General features: G+C 53.4%; 10 protein-coding genes across 10 annotated transcripts; 6 read left to right on the top strand and 4 right to left on the bottom strand.

Moving 5' to 3' along the window:
- Positions 1–85: 85 nt before the first annotated feature.
- Positions 86–3,135, bottom strand: CC84DRAFT_1193327 (uncharacterized protein). The gene is made up of 4 exons (XM_018181287.1): positions 2,732–3,135; positions 1,550–2,681; positions 940–1,500; positions 86–876 (listed from the first exon to the last, which is right to left on the bottom strand). The coding sequence occupies exons 1-4, from the start codon at positions 2,780–2,782 to the stop codon at positions 536–538; spliced, it is 2,085 nt and encodes a 694-aa protein (XP_018039918.1). The 5' UTR covers positions 2,783–3,135; the 3' UTR covers positions 86–535.
- A 794-nt stretch (positions 3,136–3,929) lies between these two features.
- On the bottom strand, positions 3,930–6,679 carry CC84DRAFT_1160684 (ATP-NAD kinase). The gene has a single exon (XM_018177556.1). The coding sequence runs from the start codon at positions 6,240–6,242 to the stop codon at positions 4,296–4,298; it is 1,947 nt and encodes a 648-aa protein (XP_018039917.1). The 5' UTR covers positions 6,243–6,679; the 3' UTR covers positions 3,930–4,295.
- CC84DRAFT_440984 (uncharacterized protein) lies at positions 6,385–7,046 on the top strand. The gene has a single exon (XM_018186293.1). The coding sequence runs from the start codon at positions 6,528–6,530 to the stop codon at positions 6,876–6,878; it is 351 nt and encodes a 116-aa protein (XP_018039916.1). The 5' UTR covers positions 6,385–6,527; the 3' UTR covers positions 6,879–7,046.
- Positions 7,047–7,998: 952 nt separating this feature from the next.
- On the bottom strand, positions 7,999–9,618 carry CC84DRAFT_1160682 (spermine synthase). Its single transcript, XM_018177555.1, has 4 exons — positions 9,354–9,618; positions 9,092–9,272; positions 8,657–9,042; positions 7,999–8,561 (listed from the first exon to the last, which is right to left on the bottom strand). The coding sequence occupies exons 1-4, from the start codon at positions 9,382–9,384 to the stop codon at positions 8,284–8,286; spliced, it is 876 nt and encodes a 291-aa protein (XP_018039915.1). The 5' UTR covers positions 9,385–9,618; the 3' UTR covers positions 7,999–8,283.
- Positions 9,619–9,673: 55 nt separating this feature from the next.
- On the top strand, positions 9,674–11,443 carry CC84DRAFT_1160681 (uncharacterized protein). Its single transcript, XM_018177554.1, has 5 exons — positions 9,674–10,122; positions 10,174–10,288; positions 10,339–10,359; positions 10,416–10,518; positions 10,574–11,443. Exons 1-5 carry the CDS (start codon positions 10,043–10,045, stop codon positions 11,152–11,154), a joined length of 900 nt encoding a protein of 299 aa, XP_018039914.1. The 5' UTR covers positions 9,674–10,042; the 3' UTR covers positions 11,155–11,443.
- A 144-nt stretch (positions 11,444–11,587) lies between these two features.
- Positions 11,588–12,931, top strand: CC84DRAFT_1160680 (uncharacterized protein). Its single transcript, XM_018177553.1, has 4 exons — positions 11,588–11,694; positions 11,746–12,118; positions 12,177–12,312; positions 12,361–12,931. Exons 1-4 carry the CDS (start codon positions 11,670–11,672, stop codon positions 12,718–12,720), a joined length of 894 nt encoding a protein of 297 aa, XP_018039913.1. The 5' UTR covers positions 11,588–11,669; the 3' UTR covers positions 12,721–12,931.
- A 1,324-nt stretch (positions 12,932–14,255) lies between these two features.
- On the top strand, positions 14,256–17,631 carry CC84DRAFT_1172104 (tubulin-domain-containing protein; the record flags this gene model as incomplete). The annotated part of the gene is made up of 11 exons (XM_018179955.1): positions 14,256–14,457; positions 14,510–14,697; positions 14,752–14,931; positions 14,996–15,413; positions 15,643–15,702; positions 15,778–15,940; positions 15,991–16,031; positions 16,158–16,324; positions 16,375–16,761; positions 16,808–17,197; positions 17,245–17,631. The coding sequence occupies 11 exons, from the start codon at positions 14,256–14,258 to the stop codon at positions 17,629–17,631; spliced, it is 2,583 nt and encodes an 860-aa protein (XP_018039912.1).
- A 130-nt stretch (positions 17,632–17,761) lies between these two features.
- Positions 17,762–18,391, top strand: CC84DRAFT_440870 (uncharacterized protein). Its single transcript, XM_018186292.1, has 3 exons — positions 17,762–17,864; positions 17,941–18,255; positions 18,329–18,391. The coding sequence occupies exons 2-3, from the start codon at positions 17,968–17,970 to the stop codon at positions 18,338–18,340; spliced, it is 300 nt and encodes a 99-aa protein (XP_018039911.1). The 5' UTR covers positions 17,762–17,864; positions 17,941–17,967; the 3' UTR covers positions 18,341–18,391.
- A 1,283-nt stretch (positions 18,392–19,674) lies between these two features.
- On the top strand, positions 19,675–21,477 carry CC84DRAFT_1183854 (FAD/NAD(P)-binding domain-containing protein; the record flags this gene model as incomplete). Its single annotated transcript, XM_018180710.1, has 4 exons — positions 19,675–19,818; positions 19,873–19,910; positions 19,981–20,689; positions 20,737–21,477. 4 exons carry the CDS (start codon positions 19,675–19,677, stop codon positions 21,475–21,477), a joined length of 1,632 nt encoding a protein of 543 aa, XP_018039910.1.
- A 1,172-nt stretch (positions 21,478–22,649) lies between these two features.
- On the bottom strand, positions 22,650–23,983 carry CC84DRAFT_1183853 (uncharacterized protein; the record flags this gene model as incomplete). Its single annotated transcript, XM_018180709.1, has 2 exons — positions 22,650–23,547; positions 23,613–23,983. The coding sequence occupies 2 exons, from the start codon at positions 23,981–23,983 to the stop codon at positions 22,650–22,652; spliced, it is 1,269 nt and encodes a 422-aa protein (XP_018039909.1).
- Positions 23,984–24,701: the final 718 nt, after the last annotated feature.

The following is a 24,701-nucleotide window of genomic DNA, read 5'->3' as shown; positions in this document are numbered from 1 at the left end:
ATGTCTTGCTCCCGCATCGCTTCCTTTCTAGGACCGACACCCTCTCCGCATTATTAATACACGACACAATTATATCAATATCAAGCATCGCTTCTGTTCGATTCATTCATTACATTTTTCTAATCCAGCAGCCATCGTGGCCGAGTCAATACACGCTCAGATAGCCTCCCTTGGTATGTTTTCGGTTTGTGGTACACCATTTCCCTTTCTATGTGAAAACGCCGTTGAACACCTGGAATGTAGGGCGACGTTCTCTTCTCCCCCTTCTGCCTTTATTTCTACACCGCGGAGCTACCTGCGGCCCAGAGGAACTATGTTCTCAGACTCTTGCGTAGCTGGCGTGGACTCCATGGACGTGTTGACGAGTCCTCCGTCGGTAGAAGATATTGCTCTTGTCCCGCGCCGTATTTGGGTAGTAAAGCTCCATGAAAAGACAGACATGATCGGGAACTCCCTCTCCCCAATGATACAACCGTCCCCATCCCCACGCCCTTAACTCTCATCTTCGCACTTCTGGAATCGGAGTTCCAGCTCTTCATCCGTACTGATACCCTGTCGGTCCCGCATTCATAGGTCCCATATCCACCGATTGCTGTAATGGCTGCGGCATCTGCGGGATGTGCTGCATCTGGCTCGGGTCCTGCGAAAAGTCAAAGCTAGCCGCCCAGTCGTAATCCGGGAACTGGTCCAGCATCGGCGGAAACATGTACGCCTCTCCATCCCATCCGCCATCGAAACTCATCGGCGCCGACTGCGTGCCCATTGACTGCGGCGGCAGGCCATGTGTATCCATTTTTATGGGTTGTGGAGGGGCTGTTACTGTGTGTGCCTGCGACATCCCTGGAGCTGTTGTCTGAGTCATTTCCCTTTCGTAGTCTTGCACGCCCGGATGCGTCAGCATAGTGTTGACTGTGGGTGGAGTGGGGGTCGATGGCTTACCAGGGGTCGTGGGCCGCGAACGGGCATTTGCAGGGAGGCCTTCCTCGCCGTTGTAGGGGTTGTACATCTGGCCAAACTCTTCCCGCCAGTACCAGAACATGTCGAATGAAACGCTCATGCTTAAGCGCGTTCGTAATCGTATGCCCAGACTTTCAATGCTTCCGTCTCTTCGCCTGAACACTCTGTTGCTTTGCCAGAGATCCTTTAGAATCTGACAGCATCGCTCGCCAAGGTCGCCGTTTTGCAGAGAAGTGGCCTTGCTGAACTGCGCGGCATTGTAGTATGCCTGCTCGCCCGCAGCAAGGTCAAAGTGTTGGTGGATATGAGAGCGGGTGAGTTTGAGGATGACGAAGCCTGCAAGTGTAACGGTTCGGTCGATGAAGGATTGTGAGATAAAAGCAAAATTTGCTTGTTGGGTCATTGCGTGCGCGGTCTGTAAGGTGGATATGCATAGAGAATAAAGGCGGCTGAGCGACTCCGCGTCCGGTCCAGGGTTGACTGGGTGTGCAAAGAAATGGAAAGCCAGCACATGAATACGCGCGCAATTCAATTGGAAGGAATCTGATCAATTAGCGAAACGTTTTGAGGCCAGAAAATGCGAATCACTTACCCAATTCGCTTGGCGATGAAGCCGCCAGGCTCAAAAGTTGCGAGTCGAATATGGTGATCAGTGACCGTAAGTTTCTAGCATCGCAGTTGACTGTTTTTATATCTGTTCTCGCCATGGCCGCCATAGCTTTGTGTAGGATGATGTGCAGTTGGTGATTGAACTGCAGATCCGGGGGCAGATAACCGAGTAGATCCTCTCGCTCCTTTTCGTCTCCGTCGTAGAACGACTCTGCTATTACAAGTGGTGGGATTCCTTCCGCACAGCTTGTTCGTATCGACACAATGACACACTGCATCCATAGCTTCGCCCTTAGGATTTTCTGTTCCTGGTCTGTTTTTAATGGCGTCCGAGCAAAATCTTGGCCCACGCCCGTCACGTGCAGGCCAATCTGCGTGGCTAGATGCACTGCGGCGCCACATAAAACATGGGTCATGTCCTTGTACATGGAGTTTGTGGGTAACCGCCACGTGCATAGGATGAGCAGGCCTTGTATGACCGAGATTGGTGCGGCGCGAAGAGCCATTGAAGAAAACGCTAGCGGCGTTATGAGCTGGCTCACTTTGTTGAGGATGCTTCGATCTTCGAGGTAATGCCGTGCTCCCGTGACAACTATACACCAAAAAAGGAGAGGAGATAGTTCGTAGTAGCCGTTTGCGCTGTTCGGGCTAAGTGATGATTCCAAAATTGGGAGGAGCGGGTGATATTGCGTGAAAAATAACGCAAAGCAGTCATCGATCTTTCGTGCATCGACCACAAAGCCGTCTAGCGATCGTGAGATCGTGGGTCCCGCTGCGATCGGTTTTGCATCTTTCGCAGCATTGGGCCCGTTTTCCAATGCTGGGCTCATACTTGCGTCGGTCCTAGGAGCACTGGGATTTGAAAAGCTTCCGTTTGCTGGATCGTGAGGGCTTCTGAACGAGCTTGCGTCGCCCAGGCTTCCCGGAGTAGATAGAGGGTCGCCGCCGCCTTGCCGCATGTTCCATCTCAGCTCTTCAAGTTCGCGGCGCATTTCTGCCTTGGTCTGCCGCAAGTTGCGAGTTGACGTAGGCAGAATGCGGCACTCCAAGTTCATCTTCTTACAGCGGCTACATGGCTCATGTGGAGTCTTGTGTTGCTCGACATCGCAGCGGATCTGGAGGGGATCAACATTACAATGCTCGCAGCACGCTTGGTGCTACTGACCTTCTGCTGGCGGCACTCCACGCAAGCCTTACGTCTCGGCTGCGTCGTCATGGTGAAGAGTGCCCAGACCTACGCGTACCAGCCCCCATGCGCGTTGCTGCCCAGACGAGGAAATACACAAGATGCGATCGCAACTCTTCGTGGCTATACGTGAGGTTATGATGCGCGGGGCAAGAAAGAAATGGCCGTAAGTGCAGTTTTCCAGTGCTTTACGCCATCATTCGGTCTTGGACCGGTGGTGCTCGGATAGCGGGGGGAGGCGCCCGAGGAAGGACCGAGGGGGTGCGGGGCGTGACGGGTTCCCACGTGGTGAAAATCCTCACGTCGTGCTGGGCCGCTGCCGTCTTTATGAGAAAATTAGAGCGGTGCGCCTGTGTCATAGGGCTGTTCGTTTTCGGATCATGGTGAGGCGTGGTGCCGCGCGAGGACAGGCGTATCCCGGAGATCTGCACCGTCATTTTGATGGGGCTAGGCTGGGCGCGGCATAGCTTGCTTTGATGTCTTCGACAACGCAGGGTTGAGCTCGGAATACCTGCTGCCAGCACTGCTGTGTAAAGCCTCGCGCCGGTAAGCTGCTCAGGCGTTCACTGTCCAAGCCCAGGCGTCGCGGCGTGGTTGGTGGCTCATCGCAGCGCACAACTTTGCACAGTGCTGTCGCTTGATGGACGACCTCCTATCTGATGTGAATCGATCTACAGCGCGTCTCTGGTCCAGGACCTAGTGATGGATAGGTAAACAAGCCTCGGCAGATGCGAAAGATGGACCGCTCGTACGAGCTTACACATCCTGTATATACCGTTGAGCGACTTTCCGTGGAACAAAGACAAAGGCTCAAAGATTTTGCAGATTCTCCGCCTTGCCGTCACCAGGACTGAGCTAGTTCCACCTGATCGTGTAGGAGGTGGCACGACCTTAATAGGCGGTGCATGCGTGCGCGAGTCCTTATTCTATTATGAAGAATGTGTCCTGTAGCTACGCGACCCACGATGGCGTCGTCGATATGCCGCGCTACTGCCAAGCATGAGCTTGAGCTTGAGGCAGGGATCGCTCCACGTACAAATAGAAGCAAAGAAAAATTCTGCCGTGTCCTCCTCTCGATGCACTCCTAGTCTATTGATCAAACTTGGCTGCTTTAAATCTTGGCATGGTAGAAAGTTAAAGGGAGATGCAACGGGCGCAAGGATGGGGCACACTAATTCGACATTGACTCGTTAGGGATCGGACCGCAGGCGGTAGCCGCTCCAGCGTCTGACCTTCCACTAATTTCTCTCATCTACCTCAGTTCTAATATGCGACGCATCTACTAGGATATCATAAGTTCAAGCGCTCGCTGAAATGTCCAATATTCACATCCAGATCTCGACCCGAGACATCCTTCCATCCGGGGCAACAACATCCACACAACACCTCTACCTTATCAAGAGGGGAGGCAAATAAATATAATGACAGACGAAGAAGGGTGCACGAAAAGAATCACCGAAACCACTGGGACCTGCCCAAGCAGCAGTAGCAAGAGGAGTCCCAGAAGCGCCAACGCCGAGAAATCCCCTTGCTAACCCCACTTCTACAAGAAAGGCAGCACCATACCCTTCCTGATTGGGCTTGCTCTGCCACCAGACTGCGACCCCTCAGCCGAGTACCCAGAGTCCTGATCGGCGTCGTCGTTGTCAAAGTCAATGTCGAAGCCATTGTCTTGCTCCTCACCGTCCTTTTCTTCCGCATCGCCGTCCCACGCCTTTTGCTGAGCGCCACGGTTGTTCCATCGCAGCGTACGTGAGATGGAATCGAACCATTCGGTGGGCTGCGACAGGACCGTGGGGAAGGGATACTGTGAGGCGGCGATGGTGACATGGTCACCCTGTCGGAGCTCCACACGACCCTTGCCGTCGAAAGCGCAGTAGGCGGTAGCGCGGGAGTTTCGGGGCACTGCAATGCGCAAAAGCATGCTGTCATTCAACAGCATAGGCCTGAAGCTCAGAGTATGCGGGCAGATAGGCGTAAGCAGTATAGCGGGTATGTCGGGGTGCACAAGCGAGCCTCCCGCGGACAATGAGTAGGCAGTGGATCCGGTAGGTGTTGAGAAAATGCAACCGTCGGCTTGCACGACAGTCAACAGGTTATTGTCCCCAAACAGTTCCAGTTGAGAGACGTAGGGCGATGGGCCACGGTCGATGACAAGCTCATTCAGCACCTCAAATTGCTCAGCTTCGATATGCTGTGGTGCATCTGGCGCAGCGTTCTTCTGGTAGCGGTAAACGGTGCAAGTGAAGCGCATGCGGAGGTTCACGCGCATTCCAGTATCACCCAGAATCTTGCCGAGAGCCTCCTTGTATTGGTCGAATTCGAAGTTGGTGAGGAATCCAAGACTCCCAAGAGAGAAGGAGAGAATCGGTGGCACGATACGCTGAAAGAGCCAGGATGTGAAAAGAACAGTGCCATCTCCGCCGAGGGTCAACACGAGGTCGAACTTCTCGGGGGATTCCCAACAAAGGTCAGGCGTCCAGAACCGGAGCATGTTCTCGAAGCGAGCGTCTTTCGCTAAAAGCGAGGGCATGTCGAAGCGCTTCGACTTGCGGAGCTTCTGGTCCACATATACATTCACTCCGACATCTGAGCCGTGGCGCGGAGTGCACAAGAGCCACTCAGCTAGCTCGCGCGTGAGGTGGACAAGTTGATTGTCGCGCGCCTTGGTGACAATCATGACATTGCGGATGGTCATCTTGATCGGGCGGCGCTGGAGCTGCTTGGAGACCTCGCGCACACTTGTCGCAGTCTGCATCAGACGAGAGTGCGAGATGCCTTCGTCGTCGGCCATCTCATCGAGCACCTTGTCGAGGTTGACTGCCTTGTCGAACTTCTTGTGGAAAAAGCACGGCGAGGCCAGAGCCGCCATCTTGCTCGAGAGTTCAGCAGAATGCAGATCGAGCTCCGAGAGGGCCTCAGCAAGGCGATGTTGGGCCATCTCGGAAGGATGCGTCTTGAGCGGCTCGATCGTCTTGCCGCTCATCATGAGCGCATCCATGGAGGCTGCGTCGGGATCCTGTGACATAGATGGGCGATGCGACTGGAGCGCCTTAAGTATGGTCTGGCGCGGGATTGAGTCGATGGAGTAGGCGTTCTTGCGGTGCTTGATTTTGCGCTGTTCGCGATGCTCCCGGAACGACTTCTTGGGAAGTGTGGTGAGATTCTCGATCGAAGATGCGGTGCTTATGGAAGCCTGCGAATCGGTCCGCGTCGGCTCGTCCGTGGTGCCAACAGGATCGCGCAATGAGGTGGGGGCAGGCGCGGTGCCGCTTGAATCCACGGGGGTTACCGAGGGTGCATTATCAGTGTTCAGTTGGTTCGCGTGGCTGACCGGAGTCGGAGAGTGTGGAGGCAGCGGAGAATGGGGGAGCGGCACGTTTAATGCTGCGTCGACGGAATTAAGGCCGGAGAAGGTAGTGCGTTGTGGGGACAGCAGCGGGTGTATCTTTGACGGAGAAAACGGCTCCCCGAGGCTTGGGTGCGGCATGATGCTGGCGGCTGGTTATTATTTCTGACTTCGCGCTAAACGCCGGGAAATCGGTCAACAAAGGCGGTAATCCCACGGGTCGAGCCGGAGATGCCGGGGGCTGGTCAGAGAGTGTGAGGTATTAGAACGGCAGATGTCGCAGGTATGGTATGTGCAATAGCCGCACCAACGTAACCAGACGTCGCGCCGAAGATATTAAATGCACCGGGCAATTGAAGTATTGAAAGTCGACTGAAAGAAAGCGTTGGCAGTGGCTACTGCATTGATGGAATGTGACGTTGTTCGATGAAAGGAGGGCGCTGCCGAGGGTGTAACAATCGCGCTGGTGGCTCTGGTAAACCGTGGGTGACAGGGCGTGTAAGTACCACAAACGAAGAGCCCGGCTCAACCTATCGCAACAACGGGAAAGAAGACAAGAACGAAGAGCAGAATGCAACGGAAATGGACACGACCGCAGGTCGCGCCAAAAAACAAGAGGCGGAGAACGTTGACAGGTGTGGCTCTCGAAGGATGGCACTAGGCACGAGGCAGCTCCCTATATTCACTTTTGACAGCTCCCGACATAAACTTCATCGGAGCCACAGAGGGTCTACGCGCCAGCCTCAAACCAGTCCACCGAAACCCCGTGGCGGCTAGCCAGCTGCGAATAGTTGATACACTTGGGGTATCACGGTCGTGGGCCTCTTCCCGATACGCCTCAACCGCCAGACCCAAGCATCGCACCCACTGACAAGCTTCTACACCGACCTCGCAGCGCACAACGCACAAGGCGAAGATGGCCTGTTTCTTGAGGCACTGATTACCACGTGCCCCAGGCTTCTCACCGCTGCTCCCCTGGAGCATCGGACTTTTGTTGTTGACCATCGCTCACATTCTCCGGAACGCCAAAAACCTCCACGCTTTTTGTCTCTAGTAGAGTAGACGCCGTCAGAACAACACCCTGACTTGCAAATGCATTCGAATTGAGCCTCAGTCACTGTAGCGCGCTTCTTCGACTTGCATGTGCGGCTCGCCGGCTGCATTTGCAGCACAAGGCGAATAGGAGGACCATCCAGACGAAACGGGCTAGGGAAGCCCTGTCTGTTTGAGGTTGTCTCGTCACCCACTCATCTGCCCCAGAGCTTCCATCACCCGCACAGCAAGCGAGCACTTGCAACAGCCGCCCTCCCTGCCGTTCTGCATTCCGCAACAAAGCCGTCAGCGGACACCATGCTACATTTGGGGGCTGCCGTTTGATCCAGATCCCACGAAAATCACACACCTCAGAAACAAGTGGCACAGAACTAGGTGCCAAAGCAAACAGGTGCGGCAATGCACGTGCAACGACTCGTATGCAGAGGAGCGTCTGCTTGCGTGGTCCCTGCCATGGAATGCTTATATGCGGGTGTCGGTGAAGATGTCGTACCATTCACACCGCTGGGATATCGCCAAGTCGGCTCGACGCCACAGTACGAACCTCAGGTTCACTCTATTAATGGCGCATCTGAGGTATATCCGATTTTCCATTCCCGGTGAATTATCGCGGTTGTCAAGATCGTGATTTGAGACAAACTGCCCCAATCATTCACCCTCCGCGGAAGCCGACGCGGGCGCTTGCGTCCGAAGATGACATTTGCCTCTGAACGCTAGTCATATCAGTGTCTCATCGTTTGCATGTGCGAGCTCCGCTAGAATCTTTGTGATGCAGCTCGCATAAACCGCGTTTGCTCAAATTCCGCTACTGTCATTGACGCGTACCCATGTGTATCGGGAAGGTCGGAAGTTCCGCCAAAGCCATCGCACTGCGATTCTGCATGGGTGAAGAGATAAGGAAAACATGTCATTCAAGGAGCTGAAAGGATCAGAGAGGTACACGTTTTTGATTCGTTGAATACATGAAGCATCGTAATAACTTCGGCCGCTACGGAGACGCGGTAATGACTGCCAGGAGCCAGCTCTCCTATAATTCGTTTACTTTTGAATCGTATGCCCGTGAAGTTCCTGGTATCTATTTTGTGAAGTTGTGAAGAGAGAATCGCGAGACAGGAAGCGCGTGGGCGTCCTACCGGAGGGCCTTGCGAGCGAAGGTGGGCAGGACGAATGCTGCCTCGTGGATCTCTTTGCTGTAGTACTTGCAGAGCTTCTCCTCCTCCTCGGTAGACCAGCTGCGGAGCGGCTTCTTGAGGTTGAGGCTGGCGTCCTTGGAGCAGACCATGAAGCCGATCTGGCCAGACGGGTAGGTGGGGATGGTGGTGTAGCCGTACTCGACGTTGGGGAAGACCTCCTTGCAGCCCTTCTTGAGGTTGACGATGAGAGGCATGTGGAGCCACTGGTTCTCGGCTGTGTGAGAGACACATGGTCAGCTAACTATCCGCATTCGAGGGGAGTGCACTGCGACGATTGTCGCCGTGCTTGGGGAGGAGGGGGCTCACAACCTTGAGTGGTGATGACACCACCTTCCCGAAGTGCGCCATTGAGCAGCTCAAAGTACGGCTTCTGGAAGAGGGCCTCGGCAGGACCTTCGGGGTCGCTGGAGTCGGTGATGATGACGTCAAACTCGCCCTTCTTGTCCTCAAGGTACTTGAAGCCATCGCCGACGATGGCCTCAACCTTGGGGTGCTCGAAACCAACAGACATGCCAGGGAGGTACTTCTTGGAAAGGCGGATGACGGCCTCGTCGATGTCGCAAAGCACAGCCTTCTCAACGCAGTCGTGCTTGACAACCTCGCGAAGGACACCGCCGTCTCCACCACCAATGACGAGAACGCGCTTGGGGTTGGGGTGCGAGTTCATGGCAAGGTGGGTGATCATTTCCTGGTACCTGTCGCAATCAGTCTCTGACCGGACTTCCCAATTGTAGACCAACGTACGAGAACTCGTCGCGCTCGGTGCACTGGATGACATTGTCAAGGACCAGGACGGTGCCGTAGTCGGTCGATTCGAAGATGAGGACATCCTGGTACTTGCTCTTCTCGTGGTGGAGCACCTCCTTGACCTTGAGGGTCATGGCCTGGCCGGGCCACATGTCGGAGATCTCACGGAACCAGCCATCTGCGCGATTGAGTCAGCATAAGATTGGCACAGTGTTAAGAGGATGCGAGTCGTCTAGAGGGGTGTGGATTTATCTCTTACCCTTGATAGTGGGGTGCACGATTTCAGACATCTTGAAGTTTGCGGAAGTGTGGAAGGCTTTGTGGTAAGGACTCAAATTAGAACGAGATTGGCGGCTGTGGATACCAGATACTAGGGCGCGTCTGGGTTTTATAGCAAACTTGGGCGCGGTGTGGACTGAGAGCTGTCGGATTGCTTGGGCTGCCATCCCAATTTTTTCTCGCGCCCGCATTACGTCTGCCCGCGCCCCGCCATTGAGCTGTGAGAACAAACACGGCTAGTCCACTTCCGGCAAAGCAACAAAAGCTGGGCACGCTCGTCCGGCCCGCACCGCAAGCTCTGCTACACTTTTGTGAACATCTTCATTGGGGGTTTCCGAAGACCAAAATGGAGAGCATGATTAGACATGTGTGCTCGGCGTCGGGGTTTTCGGTGCCTCGTGTATCTTACTTCAATACCAGTCATCAAGCGACGCTCCAATCGCAACCCGAGGATGGAAACTAGCGCGGATGCCTGGCACCTCGACCATCAACGCGGGTATCAATTCTCACTCCATTACCTGTGAGATACCGTGTGACTGGTTCTGACATACGTATATAAGAGAGAGAGATTCCCTCGAAACGCAGCATGACCCCCGAGCCTTGACTTGTGTACTCATCTGCAAACCAACAACATTCTGATACTCGGATCTACAGAACCCAACATCCACGATGTCACTGAACAAGACTCCCGATCTGTCGGTCGCTGCCAACCTTCTCAAGGGCTCACCTTGGGAGAATCTCCCGCTGGAGTATGTGACATTTATCCCCTTTGCATATAGTTGATAACAATATCCGTCCAGTAAACTGCCTTGGTACTCGCCTGAGATTGAAGAGATCACGCCTCAGGCCCAGGAGTTGTTCGAGAAGTACTCCAACGTAGAACCCGAGAAAGTGAAGGCACACATCAAGGAGCTGGTGAGACTTCAACTGGATCGACACATTGTAGTCAGGCTAATCAGTACCAGAGAGACAAAGCATACGTCGTGGTACGCAGAACAGAAGCGCTAGTAAGCTGCTTTTGCTTAGAGGCTGACACGAATAGTTTCCATATCCGTGCCTTGCGCGCTGGGCCTTTCTCGAACTCAGCGTCAGTCTGTCTCGCCAATACCCAGAGGTTCTCGAGCGTGTCAGGAATGGCGACAAATGCACGTTCATAAATCCACCTTTTACGTTTTAAAACCCTTATTGACGACAAATTAGATCTCGATCTCGGTTGCTGCGTCGGCCAGGACATCCGCAAGCTAGTCTTCGATGGAGCCCCGTCAGAAAACACATTTGGCTCGGACTTGGAGAAGAACTTCATGGACATCGGCTATGACCTATTCCTTGACAAGCAGACTTTGAAGACCACCTTCATCGCCGCAGATATCTTCGACGAGGATTCCGACATGAAGCAAATCGCCGGCGATATCGATATCATCCACGCGGCGTCCTTCCTACACCTCTTCGACGAGGAGGGTCAACATAAAGCCTGCGAGAACATTGTCAAGCTACTGAAGAGCAAGCCTGGGTCTCTTTTCATCGGGCGACAAATTGGAAATTCTGAGTCTGGAGTACATGTTGGCTTGATCGACTCGAGCAAGAAACGGTACAGGCACAACGCAGAGTCTTTCGAACAGATGTGGAAGAGTGTTGGGGAGAAGACTGGTACAAAGTGGAAGGTTGAGGCGCGCCTTGAGGACCGGGATCTTCATGCTGTAGCGGAGAAGATGGGTTTGGAGTCCGCAACCATTCCACCAGGCTCGAAATGGCTGAGCTTCGCAGTCCGCAGGGGAGAGTAGATATACTCTTCATGCGAGTATGTGGAACGGCCTGAGCGTGGAAAATTGTAGAGCCCAAGGGCTTACTCCACTATACGGCAAATTGAATGGGCGGATGTTCGTTGTACAGTTCGTAGTCTCTGTACTCTGGCGATCCAGCTCTTACAGTGTAATGTTCTCCAGGGCAGAATTGGGTGGGCTGGCCTGTAATGATACAACTGGTCAAAGTGGCGTTTAGCTACTCATAGCTAACTGGTAAATTGCATTCCAGCCACAATCAGGATTGCAATTTAGCGACAATGCATCGCTGTGTTGCTTAAGAGACGATTGGGACGATGCCGTAGCAGCTGCACGAAGCGACTGAGCGTCTTGGAACTAAAGTTCCATAGCTGTCCAATCAGATGCGATACCGGCCGATCGCACTTGCCAAGACTACTTCGTGGCTTCAACACCACAAGAGACCAATACACACCGACATCCCTCTGATTGTGACCCTTATACAGTCTTACCTCTCGCATACTTCTTAGTCGCCCACCATGGATCCATACTCGCACGAAGGAGGTAAACTGTGGCCAAGCACTGCAGAGCATGCATCCCACTAATACGCTCCAGAACTCTTGAACATCCACACAGCATTCCATGCGGGAGCCCACCAACAAGTTCTCGACTTCGACACATCGGGCTTCTCCTCGGAGAACGCTCTTCCCGTCCGTGTCCTACAGCTTCGCTCACAGATCGCGCTTGGCCAAGCCAAAGAAGTCGCTTCCTCCCTTGCGAAAGAGTCCACACCAGACCTTGTAGCTATACGGTTACTCGCTGAGTATGAGAGCGGAAAGGATATACTTGCAGAAGTCAAGGGGCTGGTCGAGAAGCAGGGGCTGGAGAATCTGACGGTGCAGTTGGTGGCAGGCATAATTCTCGAGAGGGCTGGAGAGACAGAAGAGGCGCTGAGTGTGCTGAGCAAGCACCAAGGAAGCTTGGACGCGTACGTTGAGAAGATTGCCGAAGCTTTGGACTGTAGACTGACAAATTGTGGGTTACAGCGTTGCATTGACTGTGCAGATACACCTGCAGCAGAACCGCGCCGACCTGGCCTTGAAGGAAGCACAGCGCGCCCGAAAATGGGCACAAGATAGTCTTCTAGTCAATCTTGCCGAGTCATGGGTCGGAATGCGCGAGGTACGTCTCTACTAAACACCTACCTTTCATCACTGACACTTTGTCCAGGGCGGTGAGAAGTACCAATCGGCATTCTACGTCTTCGAAGAGCTAGCACAAACATCACAATCGCAATCGCCGCACTCCCTCGTCGCACAAGCAGTCTCGGAACTACACCTCGGCCGTCTGCCGGAAGCTGAAGCTGCACTACAACAAGCAGTGCAGCTTGATGCCAACAACGCAGATACGCTCGCGAACTTAATCGTACTGAACACGCTTTTGGGCAAGAAGGATGAGGTTGTACAGCTGAAGGATCAGCTGGCGGGCGTGGACAGCGAGCACCAAGTCTTGACAGACTGGGCAGAGAAGAAGCAGGCTTTTGATCAGGCGAAGGCGAAGTATACCCCAAAGTTTGAGGTGGCAGCTTAGAGCGTGGGCGAGTGCGATATGTAAGTGCCGTTGCATGGACAATCAAGACAGCATGAGATGGTAACCGATCGGTTGATCCAGAGAGAGTAGCAATGGAACTTTCCATCTGCGTAGTGCAAGCCACGGAAACCCTTATGCACAATATTTAATCTGCCAAAGACTACGGCTTGGCGGTCTTCTCCAGATCGGAAGTAAGCACCATGATCAAGACATGCTCGTGTACGGATTTTACTCGACAATTTCTGATATTACATCCTTAGGCTGTAAATAGCCGTTCTTTTGGAAGCTCTCCTTCTATAAGTCAGGTATACCAGCAGCTTACACTGCGCGGTCATCACATTCCTCTTGGCTCTACGCTCGTGTACACATTCGGACAAAAAAGGACCCAAGTTTACACCTGCAGCTACTCGATGAGCTGACATGCATTTCATTCCTGCTTTTTCCGTTCGGCTCTTGTGCGTTCCGGCGCCAACTCACCATCTAATTTGTTCTTCGTCGATCTTGTCACGTCTCAATTCTCGCTACCAAGGACGCTAACAAGAGCCATCCTCATAACAGGCCCTTTGCGCGAGTAAGCACAGCAAGGTTGGGCCTGATTGATCTGTTCACCTCCAAAGCTCCGCCAAGCGAATGGTGGAGCAGCTAGTCGATGATCTCCCGCTGTACGCGATTTTTCGGAGTTAACCACGAGCTCTACCTGGGCGGTACACTTTTGGTTCGCCGCTGCGCGCTCTCGTAAGCATCAGCACCCGCTCACAATACTCCTTACAGCGTTCTTTTCATCGTCAGCGGCGGCCGCCCGAGACACGGCACCGCATAAAGCAGCGCTCCTTGCGACGTTTGCTGCATGGCGTCGGATATGACACGTTCCGAACGCACACCAAGCACTCTTGGAACAAGCTTAAATCCAGAAGTTGGCCAATGCGGGATCCCCCTTCGCTCGTTGCAGCACGGCATCGCCGCGCTATGCCTCTCCTGCACAGCGGCTCGATGCTTTGGGAAACAGGACCCCGCGGTGGTGGGCGCGTGGGTGCAGCCGGGCGCCCTGCACGAGACCGCCATGTGGTGTCGAACTCGGCCGGCGGCTCGCTGGCTCTGTATGACTGGCAGCGGATGGCCCGCAGTGGGATCTGACTTTGCTCAAGCGGCATGGGCAGCTTTACTACAGATAGATGGGGGTAGGTCGGGCGGACCCAGTGGCTTGGTCGCTCGCGAGCCTTCTGTCTGTGCCATCCATCTTTGCTCTGCGGATTTTTCGTGCGGCCCACTGCGGACGCCTTTTCACGCTCGTTTGGTTGCTTCCGAATCAGACGACCGGTCGGTCGGTGAGCGGCAAATCGGGCTACATATACATGCGTGCTTGCCGTCCGGTGAACCAATATCTGTATATGTGTGAATGACCTTGAGAGTTAGTCAGTCACATGGTCGGTACATGCGGTATATTGCGAGCCCACCCACCAACCGCGTCTGCAAGGTTCTCCACATTTGCACTTCCTTTTCCGAGGCAATAACTACACCGCTAGCGCGAAGGCGTCATGGCTGTCATCATGAAGGAACGCGTTCGGGCGCAGACACAGACGCTGGACCAGTGTCCTGACAGCCCCGTTGAAGAGGCTCAGACACCGCTCCTAGAAAACATGGTTATTGGTGTTCCACCGGTTTTTGAAGGCTTGACGAGGGAGCTTGGGCAGCTGGTTGAGCAGCCGCTGTTGGGTCCTAAGTCGGAGTTCCCTTCACGTAAGTTGTGTGTAGTTGCTATGGAGTATGAGAAATCTAATGATTTGAACAGCATTCTTTGCGTTTGCAAAGAAAGATGTGTCTGGAAACCGGAAACCACAGGCTATTGCCCACCGAGGGTATAAGGCCAAGTTCCCAGAGAACACAATGGGTGCATTCAGGGGAGCAGTGGAAGTCGGTGCAGAGGGGCTGGAGACGGATATACATCTGTCGAAAGATGGCGTAGTCATGTTGTCCCATGTGAGTTGAGCAGATGTACTTGGTTTACATGACCAGCATGCTGATACTAAACAGGACAAAGACCTGAAAAGATGCTTTGGGCGCGACGAGAAATTGCTTGATTGCAACTACGAGTTTCTGAGCAAACTCAAGACGCTGAAAGAGCCGCACCAGTCTATGCCGCGGCTGATAGATTTACTCGAGTATCTTGCTCAGCCCGGGCTGGAAGAGATTTGGGTGCTTCTAGACATCAAAGTACGCTTACCTTCACGTTCCCTATGTGTAGGTAGAAAACAAGGGTGTTCTAATTCTGCCACAGCTTGACAATGACCAAGAAGACGTAATGCGAGCAATCGCAGATGCTATCGGCAGCGTCAAGCCCTCTCCCACTCGCCCCTGGCAAAGCCGTATCGTTCTCGGCATTTGGGCCGCGAAGTTCCTGCCCCTCTGCTCTCGCTACCTTCCCAACTTTTCAGTTTCGCACATCGGCTTCTCCATTGCCTACGCCTCGCACTTCCTCGCCGTCCCCAACGTGTCTTTCAACATGTACCAAGCGGCACTCATGCTCCCCTGGGGCCGCGCCTTTATCCGCAAAGCGCAGCGTGACAGGCGGCCAGTATACGCATGGACGGTCAACGAGGAGCGGCGCATGCGGTGGGATATTCGGCACGGAATCGATGGGGTCATCACGGACGATCCGAAGCTGTTTCTGGAGGTGCGGCGCGGTTGGCACGAGGGTATGAAAGATAACTTCGGGCTGCTGATATGGCTGGATGTGCTCCGGGCGAATTTCTTCGTGATGATCTTTGCGGTTTTCCTCCGGATGAAGCATGGGAGTCCGAAGAAGCCGTTGGTGAGGGCAAAGGTGGAGAGCAGGGGCGGATAGGGTAACGACGCATGGCAGCTCCCTTCGCGGTTACAGTAGCATACTTTTGCAAAGAATCGATCGCTGTGATGCGAATTCAGATTGGGCGTGGCCACTGGGCGTGCGCCGGGTCATAAGATGGCGTCGTGTGAACGAAGACGGTTTGTTCGGTGAGGCGTGTTCGGACTCTCGATGGTAGAGCCCGTATTGTACTGGGCTACTACGTCCGCCTACAGTTTGGACCCGGTACGGTACCTTCGATCTTCAACTTCAGATGAGGGTCGCTCGTCGCCTGGGACAAAGTGAGAACAAGTTCGCGGGTGGCCCGAGCACATCCGCCGACGCGTTCAAGCTCCCCGCACGCGTCCCAGCCTGCGCAACTGCACTCAACATGCCGCGGTAAGACCCACGCAATCCTCATACTAGAATCATTGCTGACAGTGCGATAGCGAGATCATAACTCTTCAGGCCGGCCAGTGCGGCAATAGCGGTACGTCTAAATCCACCTGCATCTTCTCGAGCCCCGCATTCGTACCATCCGAATGGTACACATTCGGCCGTCTCAGCAGCGACAGGCCCGCATGATCCTGCAGCTTTGCTGACATGTGGCAAATAGTCGGCCAGCAGTTCTGGCAGCAGTTGTGCCAAGAACATGGCATCAACAAGGACGGCAACCTCGAAGATTTTGCGACTGAAGGCGGTGACCGCAAGGATGTCTTCTTCTACCAGTCCGACGATACGCGCTATATTCCACGAGCCATTCTGCTAGATCTAGAACCCAGAGTACGTTCGAATGCTCGTCGGCGATAAGATCTACTTGCTGACTTGCGCAGGTACTCAATTCGATCCAATCCAGCGCCTACAAGAACATCTACAACCCCGAAAACTTCTACATACACAAGGAGGGAACCGGTGCAGGAAACAATTGGGGCGCCGGTTACAGCATGGGAGAGCAGGTGCAAGAGGAGATTCTGGACATGATCGACCGCGAGGCCGACGGCTCAGATTCACTCGAAGGCTTCATGCTCTTGCACTCAATTGCAGGCGGCACAGGATCCGGCCTCGGATCATTTCTGCTCGAACGGCTGAATGACAGATTTCCGAAGAAGCTCATCCAGACATACAGTGTGTTCCCGAACACACAGGAAGGAGACGTCGTGGTGCAGCCATACAACAGCATGCTTAGCATGCGACGCCTCACGCAAAATGCTGACTCCGTGGTAAGTCTTCGTTGGGCTTGTGGTTTCATATTTGCTGACAGTCAAGGTGGTGCTCGACAACGGTGCTCTGTCTAAGATCGCGGCCGACAGGCTACACGTGCAGGCCCCGTCCTTCCAGCAAACGAACCAGCTCGTCTCTACGGTCATGTCCGCCAGTACTACGACGCTTCGGTACCCAGGTTATATGCACAATGACCTTGTCGGCATAGTAGCATCGCTCATCCCAACTCCTCGCTGTCACTTCTTGATGACTTCCTACACACCCTTCTCCGGCGAGAACGTAGAGCAAGCCAAGACTGTACGAAAGACCACCGTTTTGGACGTTATGAGGCGCCTTCTACAACCGAAGAGCAGGATGGTGTCTACAACCCCGACTAAGAAAAGCTGCTACATGTCGATTCTGAACATCATTCAGGGCGAGGCGGATCCAACAGATGTAAGCTAATTGTTCTCTTTTATCGAGTCGATTGCTAAGATACACAGGTTCACAAATCACTTCTGCGAATCCGAGAACGCCGTTTGGCTACCTTCATTCCATGGGGACCGGCATCAATCCAAGTTGCCCTGACCCGAAAGTCCCCTTACGTGCAATCATCACATCGTGTGTCAGGCCTAATGTTGGCGAACCACACCGGTATTGCGACTCTCTTCAAGCGTATGGTCATGCAATACAACACCCTCCGAAAACGCAACGCTTTCCTTGAGCCCTACAAGCGAGAAGCTCCCTTCCGGGACGGCCTAGGCGAGTTCGACGAGGCGAAAGAGGTCGTCCAGAGCCTCATCGACGAATACGAAGACGCTGAGAATCCAGACTACTTGACCAAAGAGGATCCGCCCAACGACGAGGGCGACGACAAGCGTGTTGCGTAGGACACATGTGGGGTTTTACTTGACGATTTGGAACCGCATCCGGTGCGGCCTGCGTGCTTTTTCCGATCGTGATGGCGTATGTGGCATGGAAATGGGCCGTGCTGTATGTTTTATGATACCATTTTCGAATGCGAGATTGTCTTTGCCATGCTTTCGCCCTCTGTGTCTCTCTTCATGCTGGATCGCAAACTGGGCTAGCGTCCTCGCTTAGCCCGCGTTGACCCGCTGAAAATGTGTGGCAGCAGTGCGCCCGCCCGTGATGCATGGTTTCCACGGCTTTGACAAACAAAACTCTTGACCTCTGCGCAGTTGGCCTTCTTCACTATCCCTCCCACCATGACCGAGCAACCTGAGCAAACGGGAGAAGCATCATCCTCCAGCACACCCGCCGCCCCATCACTAGCCTGTGCTCAATGCGCATCGACCCCGGACTCGTTGAAGCAGTGTCTCAAATGCCACAGCGTGCACTACTGCAATCGAGACTGCCAGAAGGCGCATTTCAAGACGCACAAGAAGGAGTGCGCGGGGCTGGCGCAGGAGTATGTGAAGACGCATGAGCCGAAGATGGCGAGTCGGGCACCGCCGAGGGAGACCGGGAAGGGGAAGGGGATTGGGAAGTGGGAGGTGAGCTACCTTTCTTGTTTTTGTTTTTGTTTGGTACGGTGAAAGAAGAGATACGCTAACCGTGTGTGTGTAGTATGATACTTGAAGTGGTGAGGTCTGATCGTTGTGGACGGGTAAGAGAGGATAAGGAGCCAGGGACCAGTGAAAGGAAGGAAGGGAGGGCCTGAAATAGGGTACGCGCGGAGATTCAAAAGGCGAATACCCTCGAATGCATTTGGCGCGGTGTGCCGCAATCAGGGAGGTGAAGAGAGGTAGCTAGGGGATTGCGAAGGTATATGCAAAAAGTAAGCTGCAAGCGGAAGAGGAGGTGATCTGGAGAGTCAAGAAAGTTCTCAGTCATTGGAATAGCTTGAGAGATCTGTATATATGGAGCAATCGATGGTTGATACCCAATCTCAAGTAAGATGAACAGAGCTACCATGGTCAGTTGAACAAGGCGAGTTCATCTGCTATGATAAGGTCTCGCTCTTGGAGCGCAGGGAAACCGTTGCTCCATTGTCGTACAGCAATACGCGTATCCACAGTACAGACAAGTCTAGTAGTTCAACATTACCTATGGGATACCAATGGTACTTGTACCACATTATGAACGGCCCCTTCACTTTTCTTCGCATGGACTCTGCCATGTGATTCTTATAGTTCCAAACCTCTGGATGCATTTCTGCATTAGTCGCTACACGGTCGTGTTGTGCCTTCTTTTGTGTGCGTGCGGTGTCCAATGAGCATCTAGATTCTGATAAGGTTAGCATATCTCCGTTGTCATGGGAAGACTCCACGCCTCACTGTTTTCTGCGCAGTACCTCCTCTCGATACCAACAAATCACTCCGTTCCATCTTTGCGTTGCGCTATAGGAAGATTCCATACTCTACCCTTCCAAGGCCACGCCGCTAGGCTGGGTCAATAACGCGCGCGTCCACACGACCACGTAGAACACGAGGTACGTTTCCACGGGTTTAAGCGTATGACCACCGACTGCCGTTCTATTGGACCGCCTCATCTTCAACATCCCTTGAATGTAAATCGTTCTACCATTTTCGGTCAATCTATGATTATCTAGCGATGTGGCTTTATCTGTCCACTCAGGCCCTTACCCTTGGCCTCGTGCCACAAAGGGCGCGGCGCACCAAAACTGTCCTGGCTTGCCTCGGGCCTGGTTATTTCATCTGCTACACAGCGCTACGCCTACAGCTTCTATCTGTTGCTACATACATTGTTCACAACGTCTCAATTACACACGCCGAGCAAGCGGTCTACCCCTCCTACACCAGCTTACACCAAGCCACCTCATCATGACTGATTTTCGGACATTTATCCCCAACAACAGACCTAACTCTGACCCAGATATTTTGACACGCATGCAAAAAGACCTTTCAAGTTCGTCGCATTCCGAGGGGTCTTTGGAATCGAACGGGCACGATATGGCGGTACGGAGAGCTGGAGGAAAGGTTCCACATGTCGGTATTGTGGGCGCTGGAGTTGCCGGACTTCGCTGCGCCGATATTTTATTGCAGCATGGCGTCAAAGTCACGATACTAGAAGGGAGAAATCGCGTTGGTGGTAGAGTAAGCACTCAACAACTACCCCGCCCAGTCAGAACACGTGACTGATGTTTCCAGCTCTGCCAAAGCGACGCTCTCGGTCACAAAGTCGATCTGTAGGTGTGCCTTGCCATTTTCGTACCAATGATGCCTGGCATGATTAATTTTCTTTTAACACGTCGCAAGTGGCCCGAACTGGATACATGGGACGGACAACAACCCTATACTAGACTTGGCGAATGAGACGAGTACACTATCAATTAACTGGGATGGACGACAATCGGTCTTCGACGAATCGGGTAGGCAGATGCCTGCAAAAGAGGCAGCCGAGATTTCAGAGCTCGTGTGGGAAGTCATCGAACAAGCTATGAAATACTCTGAAGACGATTCTTCTTCTATATCACCCAAGGAAAGCCTCTACGACTTCTTCAAGAAAAAGGTACCAGAATTGATACCTCAGGAGATGGACGGTGATGATTCGGTGGGAAAAAAAAGGCAAACCGTTCTAGACATGTCGGAGATGTGGGGAGCTTTTGTAGGCAGCCCGATCGAGAAGCAAAGTCTGAAGTTCTTTTGGCTGGAGGAATGCATCGACGGAGAGAATCTGTTTGTTGCGGAAACATACCATAAGGTCCTGGACCGCATAGCAGAACCTGCATTTAAGAGAGCGGATGTCAAATTTGGGCACAAGGTGCAGAAAATTGTGTCATCAGGAACAGAAGAAGAGCCGAGTGTTGAAGTTTTGATCGATGGGAAAGAAAGCTTAGGTTTCGATGAGGTCGTCACGACCACTCCGCTCGGATGGTTGAAGACACACGAAAGTGCTTTCGAGCCTGAGCTTCCTGATGGGCTCAAGAAAGCAATAAACTCAATTGGCTATGGACATTTGGACAAAGTATGTCACTCGAGGTTTCCCTGTAACAGCGACCTGACACTTTGTAGGTATATATCACTTTCCCGACCGCTTTCTGGAACGAATCAACATCCAATGACCTCACAACGTCCAAATCCCACGACCATTCAATACCAAATGTGACCGCTACGACAGCCCCAGTTCATCAATCCACTAATGCAAAGGATCCAACTATCAATCCAGCCCACTACCCAGGCTTCACCCACTGGACGAAACCTACCTACGCCAACCCTACAAATCCGTCCCAATGGGCCCAAGAAGCGATGAACCTCGCCGCACTACCCTCTTCCACCGCGCATCCCACTCTCCTTTTCTACACGTACGGACCCACATCTCTTCACCTCGCATCACTCCTGAAAGATCACACGCCTCCCATTGTGGATCCCGACGAGGCCACCCGGACGCTCCTTACCGAATTCTTCCATCCTTACTTCTCACGCCTACCAAACTACTCCCCGACCGACCCATCTCACCAACCGACCCGTATACTTGCTACCACCTGGGCAAATGACGAGCTCGCTGGGTATGGTAGCTACTGTAATTTCCAGGTCGGGTTGGAAGCTGGTGATCGTGATATTGAAACTATGCGGAGAGGCCTGCCTGGAAGAGGGCTCTGGTTTGCGGGTGAGCACACGGCGCCTTTCGTGGCATTGGGAACGGTGACGGGGGCATATTGGGCGGGGGAGGGGGTTGCAAGGAGGATCGTTAGGGCTTGGGGGCTGGATGGGAGGGGTGGGCTGGGGAATGGCCATGCGAACGCGACTGCCTGAAATGTGCCATGTAGATGCGAGAGTTGCGTATATTGTGCTCCACGTTATAATTCCGAAAGCAGGCTTAGGTTACGTTTGCTGTGGAGAACAAATTGCGAGGATTGTCCGCCAACATGAGACCTCACCGGCTTCTCTAGTCTTCCCCAATTATACTTCATTTCCGATGGCCTCACAATCGAGACGCTCAAAGAAACAGCAGACTTCTCGAGTATATTTGATACAGAAAGCGAACTGTTATTTCTGTAGCCGTACGATCCAATACAATTCCGTTTGTGGACTGAAGATGATAGACACCCCCTGCACACTGTCTCCAGGAACCCCAGCGATCGAATAGTCGTACTATTCGGTTGTAATCACATTCTAGTACTTAGGCCAATCGAGGCGCACTTTGCCCTTGTGGAGTCTTGGCTTGGCCATTTCTGGGATCTCCTCACTTCATGGCAACATCTACCCGACAAGGGCGACACGGTAGTTGGAGACAAGATCAAGGATTACATGAAGAATCTACCAACAGCGACGTTTGCCATTGCGTAAACGGACGTGGTGCGAAATAAAAGTCTGCGGAGTCGACGTGTGCAAGCTACGCAAGAAGAGCATTCCAATCTATCAATGTCATAAACCTGTACAGATGGTTCTTCCGCAGTGAGTGATAGTGCCTGTAGTGCCTTCTTTCAATTGATGCACCTTGATGAACCCCTAGAATCGACTGACAGCTTCACACAAAAGGTCGTGTTCGAGCTTACAGAAAGCAGATGAGCCCAGAAACTACGATGACACATTTTCAGTCGCCAAACCAGAACCTCCGCGCACCGCTCGAAGCATTTCCATAAGACCCTATCAACGTCTACGCCGACCAACACCACCGCCCGTCGTCACACCTCATCACTCAGTCCACTCTCTTGTTCAAATCGAAGTCCAAGTCGCGCATACTACCGTCGAACTCATTGCATATAACATCAATCTATTCTACATACATGAAGCCTGCGGCAGTCTTGCTGCCCAGCATAAATAAAATGTGGTATCTTGCATACGCCATTCCGCGCAATTTCCAGATGAACATACCCCATAATCAGGAGATGCCGCGAACTAGTCATATCCAAGCCTTGCACTCATAACATCATATACAGCAAACAGTATCCAAACGTTATTCAAGTAGGGCGAGCCTGCTTCACTTACACCGCATCCCTGCCCTCCTTCAAACACTTCCCTTCTCTTCCTACATGCTCGCGGAGAAATTCGAGGCGCTCTGTATCACCGTTCTTAAAGGCAAAAGCTCCACTCCAAAACCCGCAGCCGATATTTGTAGTCTCATTGCGCAATATCGTCTGCGCCTGACCCGCCCAATCAACTGGCGACAATCCTTGTCCGATATCCTCCCCATGTTCTTTCCCAATCTTCGCGATCTCGCTTTCGCCCGGGACATGGTGGAAGAGTTCGGAGTTGAGCGTCCAGCAGCGCAGACCGCGGTCGGGATGGGAAGCTGGGTTCGCCCAGCGCGTTGTGATGGAATTCGTCTCTCGCGCGCCTTTCAAGCAGGCGTGGAGGAGCGCGACGTCGAATGCGCGGGGGCCCCCTGGTTTAAGCTTCGGGGGTGCGAGGGCAGTGAGGAGGAGTTCGGCAGCGGGACGGGTGACTGCGTAGGCGAATGAGCAGAGGGGAAACTTCGAGCGGTGGAAGGTGCGGCCATGCTCGGGGATGTTTAGAATGCTGAACAGGTGCTGGGTAAGGGGGTGCAGCTCCGATCGCGGGGGCATGGTCGGGTCGTGGTACGTGAGGTGCGGCACATCGTTCAAGGTGAAGGGTTTGCTGTCGAAAACTAGGCCGTCGTATGTGACTCTGTTGAAGTAATCTCCGCAGTGACCGAGGTACAAGAGATCCCAAGCACCATGATCGCCCCAGTACTGTGTGCGGTTTTGCGGTAGTCTGGTGGGAGGCCTCAGAGATCGCTTCGGGGGCATGAGAGTACGCGCGGCATTTGCGGCAAGCGGGATCTGGATGTTACGAAGGCGTATGTCCCAGTCGAGATCGTCTTCGAGTACTAGTGCGGTCTCAAGGCCAGAATCGAGGAACCTGTTGGCAGCGTTTCATCAGCCCAAATTATCATCACAACACAGATTATATAGGACGGAGCTTACCACTGTAGGACGTTGAGGTGTCCCATCCAAGCCAGGATTGAGCCGTGCTGCACATCGTCTTCTTGGCTATTGCGAAACTTTTGCACGTCGCTCTCTGTCCACTGCGGCTGCTTTGGGATGGTAACGTCGAATTCGGTGACGTTAGCTTGTTGCACAAAGGCATGCCGTCGGTTGGAGCCTTCTTTCGATACGACGACCGCACCGCCAAAACCCAGCGTGCGGTTGGCGGGAAGCTTGGTTTGTTGTGTCTCAGTCGACGGTGTCCATTGGATGTAGATACGGTCCGTATTTCTGTACTGAAAACAAAACGACAACGTAAGTACAAGTCCGACCAGCAGAGGCAATAGCCTCTTCCTGTTGGGCGCGAGCATCGCGGCCGTACACACGGGAAACGAGTGGGATGTTTTGATTCAGTAAGGTGTTGTGGTTTGCAGGATGACGGGGGGCGGCCCTGGGTATATCTACAGAAGCTAGGAAAGCGAGAGATGCACCAAGACGTTGGCAGCTCCACGGGGAAGGAGCGTTTGTACCGCTATGGGCAGGCAGTGACGCTGATAGACCATACAAGGCCACGTAGTTATGGCCGCGTGTGACAAAAGCCTATCTATGGAAAGGATGCCACCGTGAATAGTACGCTAGTTTGCCGCCTGGAGACTCTGTTTCCTGTCATGATGAACGCCCTACTGCGACAGACTCGGGGCGATCCGTTTAGCTGCCGCAAAGCCTTGTTTCGCTCTTGGGTGATTGCGTGTCGTGCTCAATCGGAACGAAACTTGCAACATTGCGAACGTAGTACTCGATACTGGCTGCTACCGTCGATGGTAATTGAATGGGCAGAAGGGGAGCCAAGCGACACTGGTGGTACCTGTGGTAGAGTCCATGGGTACAAAAACTGCAGGTGAACATTGGATGCACTATCGGCCCAACAGCTATCGGCTTCGGCCGACCCGGGCTGCTCGCCATTGTTTCGTGAGATGACTACTGAGAGTCGCCAGCCGCGCGGAGCTGCTGTCTTGCGAATGGGTTGCTCCCACGCAAAGCGGGAGAGTCCGGGGTCACGTGCTGCTCTAGCGCCCGCGGGCGAACCCT

Source organism: Paraphaeosphaeria sporulosa, assembly GCF_001642045.1.
Source record: "Paraphaeosphaeria sporulosa strain AP3s5-JAC2a unplaced genomic scaffold CC84scaffold_2, whole genome shotgun sequence".
Taxonomy (NCBI): Eukaryota; Fungi; Ascomycota; class Dothideomycetes; order Pleosporales; family Didymosphaeriaceae; genus Paraphaeosphaeria; species Paraphaeosphaeria sporulosa.
Note: the sequence above shows the minus strand (reverse complement) of the source record. Positions and strands in the feature narration are given on the sequence as shown.

Bases quoted from the DNA above. Each gene is read 5' to 3' on its own strand.
- CC84DRAFT_1193327 (XM_018181287.1), bottom strand. From the start codon at position 2,782: ATGACGACGCAGCCGAGACGTAAGGCTTGCGTGGAGTGCCGCCAGCAG. The intron at 2,682-2,731 runs GTCAGTAGCACC...GATCCCCTCCAG, and splicing joins TGGAGTGCCGCCAGCAGAAG to ATCCGCTGCGATGTCGAGCA. The intron at 877-939 runs GTAAGCCATCGA...CGGGCGTGCAAG, and splicing joins TTCGCGGCCCACGACCCCTG to ACTACGAAAGGGAAATGACT.
- CC84DRAFT_1160684 (XM_018177556.1), bottom strand. From the start codon at position 6,242: ATGCCGCACCCAAGCCTCGGGGAGCCGTTTTCTCCGTCAAAGATACAC.
- CC84DRAFT_440984 (XM_018186293.1), top strand. From the start codon at position 6,528: ATGAAAGGAGGGCGCTGCCGAGGGTGTAACAATCGCGCTGGTGGCTCT.
- CC84DRAFT_1160682 (XM_018177555.1), bottom strand. From the start codon at position 9,384: ATGTCTGAAATCGTGCACCCCACTATCAAGG. The intron at 9,273-9,353 runs GTAAGAGATAAA...TCAATCGCGCAG, and splicing joins CGTGCACCCCACTATCAAGG to ATGGCTGGTTCCGTGAGATC. The intron at 9,043-9,091 runs GTACGTTGGTCT...TGATTGCGACAG, and splicing joins ACCGAGCGCGACGAGTTCTC to GTACCAGGAAATGATCACCC.
- CC84DRAFT_1160681 (XM_018177554.1), top strand. From the start codon at position 10,043: ATGTCACTGAACAAGACTCCCGATCTGTCGGTCGCTGCCAACCTTCTC. The intron at 10,360-10,415 runs GTACGCAGAACA...TGACACGAATAG, and splicing joins GAGACAAAGCATACGTCGTG to TTTCCATATCCGTGCCTTGC. The intron at 10,519-10,573 runs GCACGTTCATAA...ACGACAAATTAG, and splicing joins TGTCAGGAATGGCGACAAAT to ATCTCGATCTCGGTTGCTGC.
- CC84DRAFT_1160680 (XM_018177553.1), top strand. From the start codon at position 11,670: ATGGATCCATACTCGCACGAAGGAG. The intron at 11,695-11,745 runs GTAAACTGTGGC...AATACGCTCCAG, and splicing joins TCCATACTCGCACGAAGGAG to AACTCTTGAACATCCACACA. The intron at 12,313-12,360 runs GTACGTCTCTAC...CACTTTGTCCAG, and splicing joins CATGGGTCGGAATGCGCGAG to GGCGGTGAGAAGTACCAATC.
- CC84DRAFT_440870 (XM_018186292.1), top strand. From the start codon at position 17,968: ATGACCGAGCAACCTGAGCAAACGGGAGAAGCATCATCCTCCAGCACA.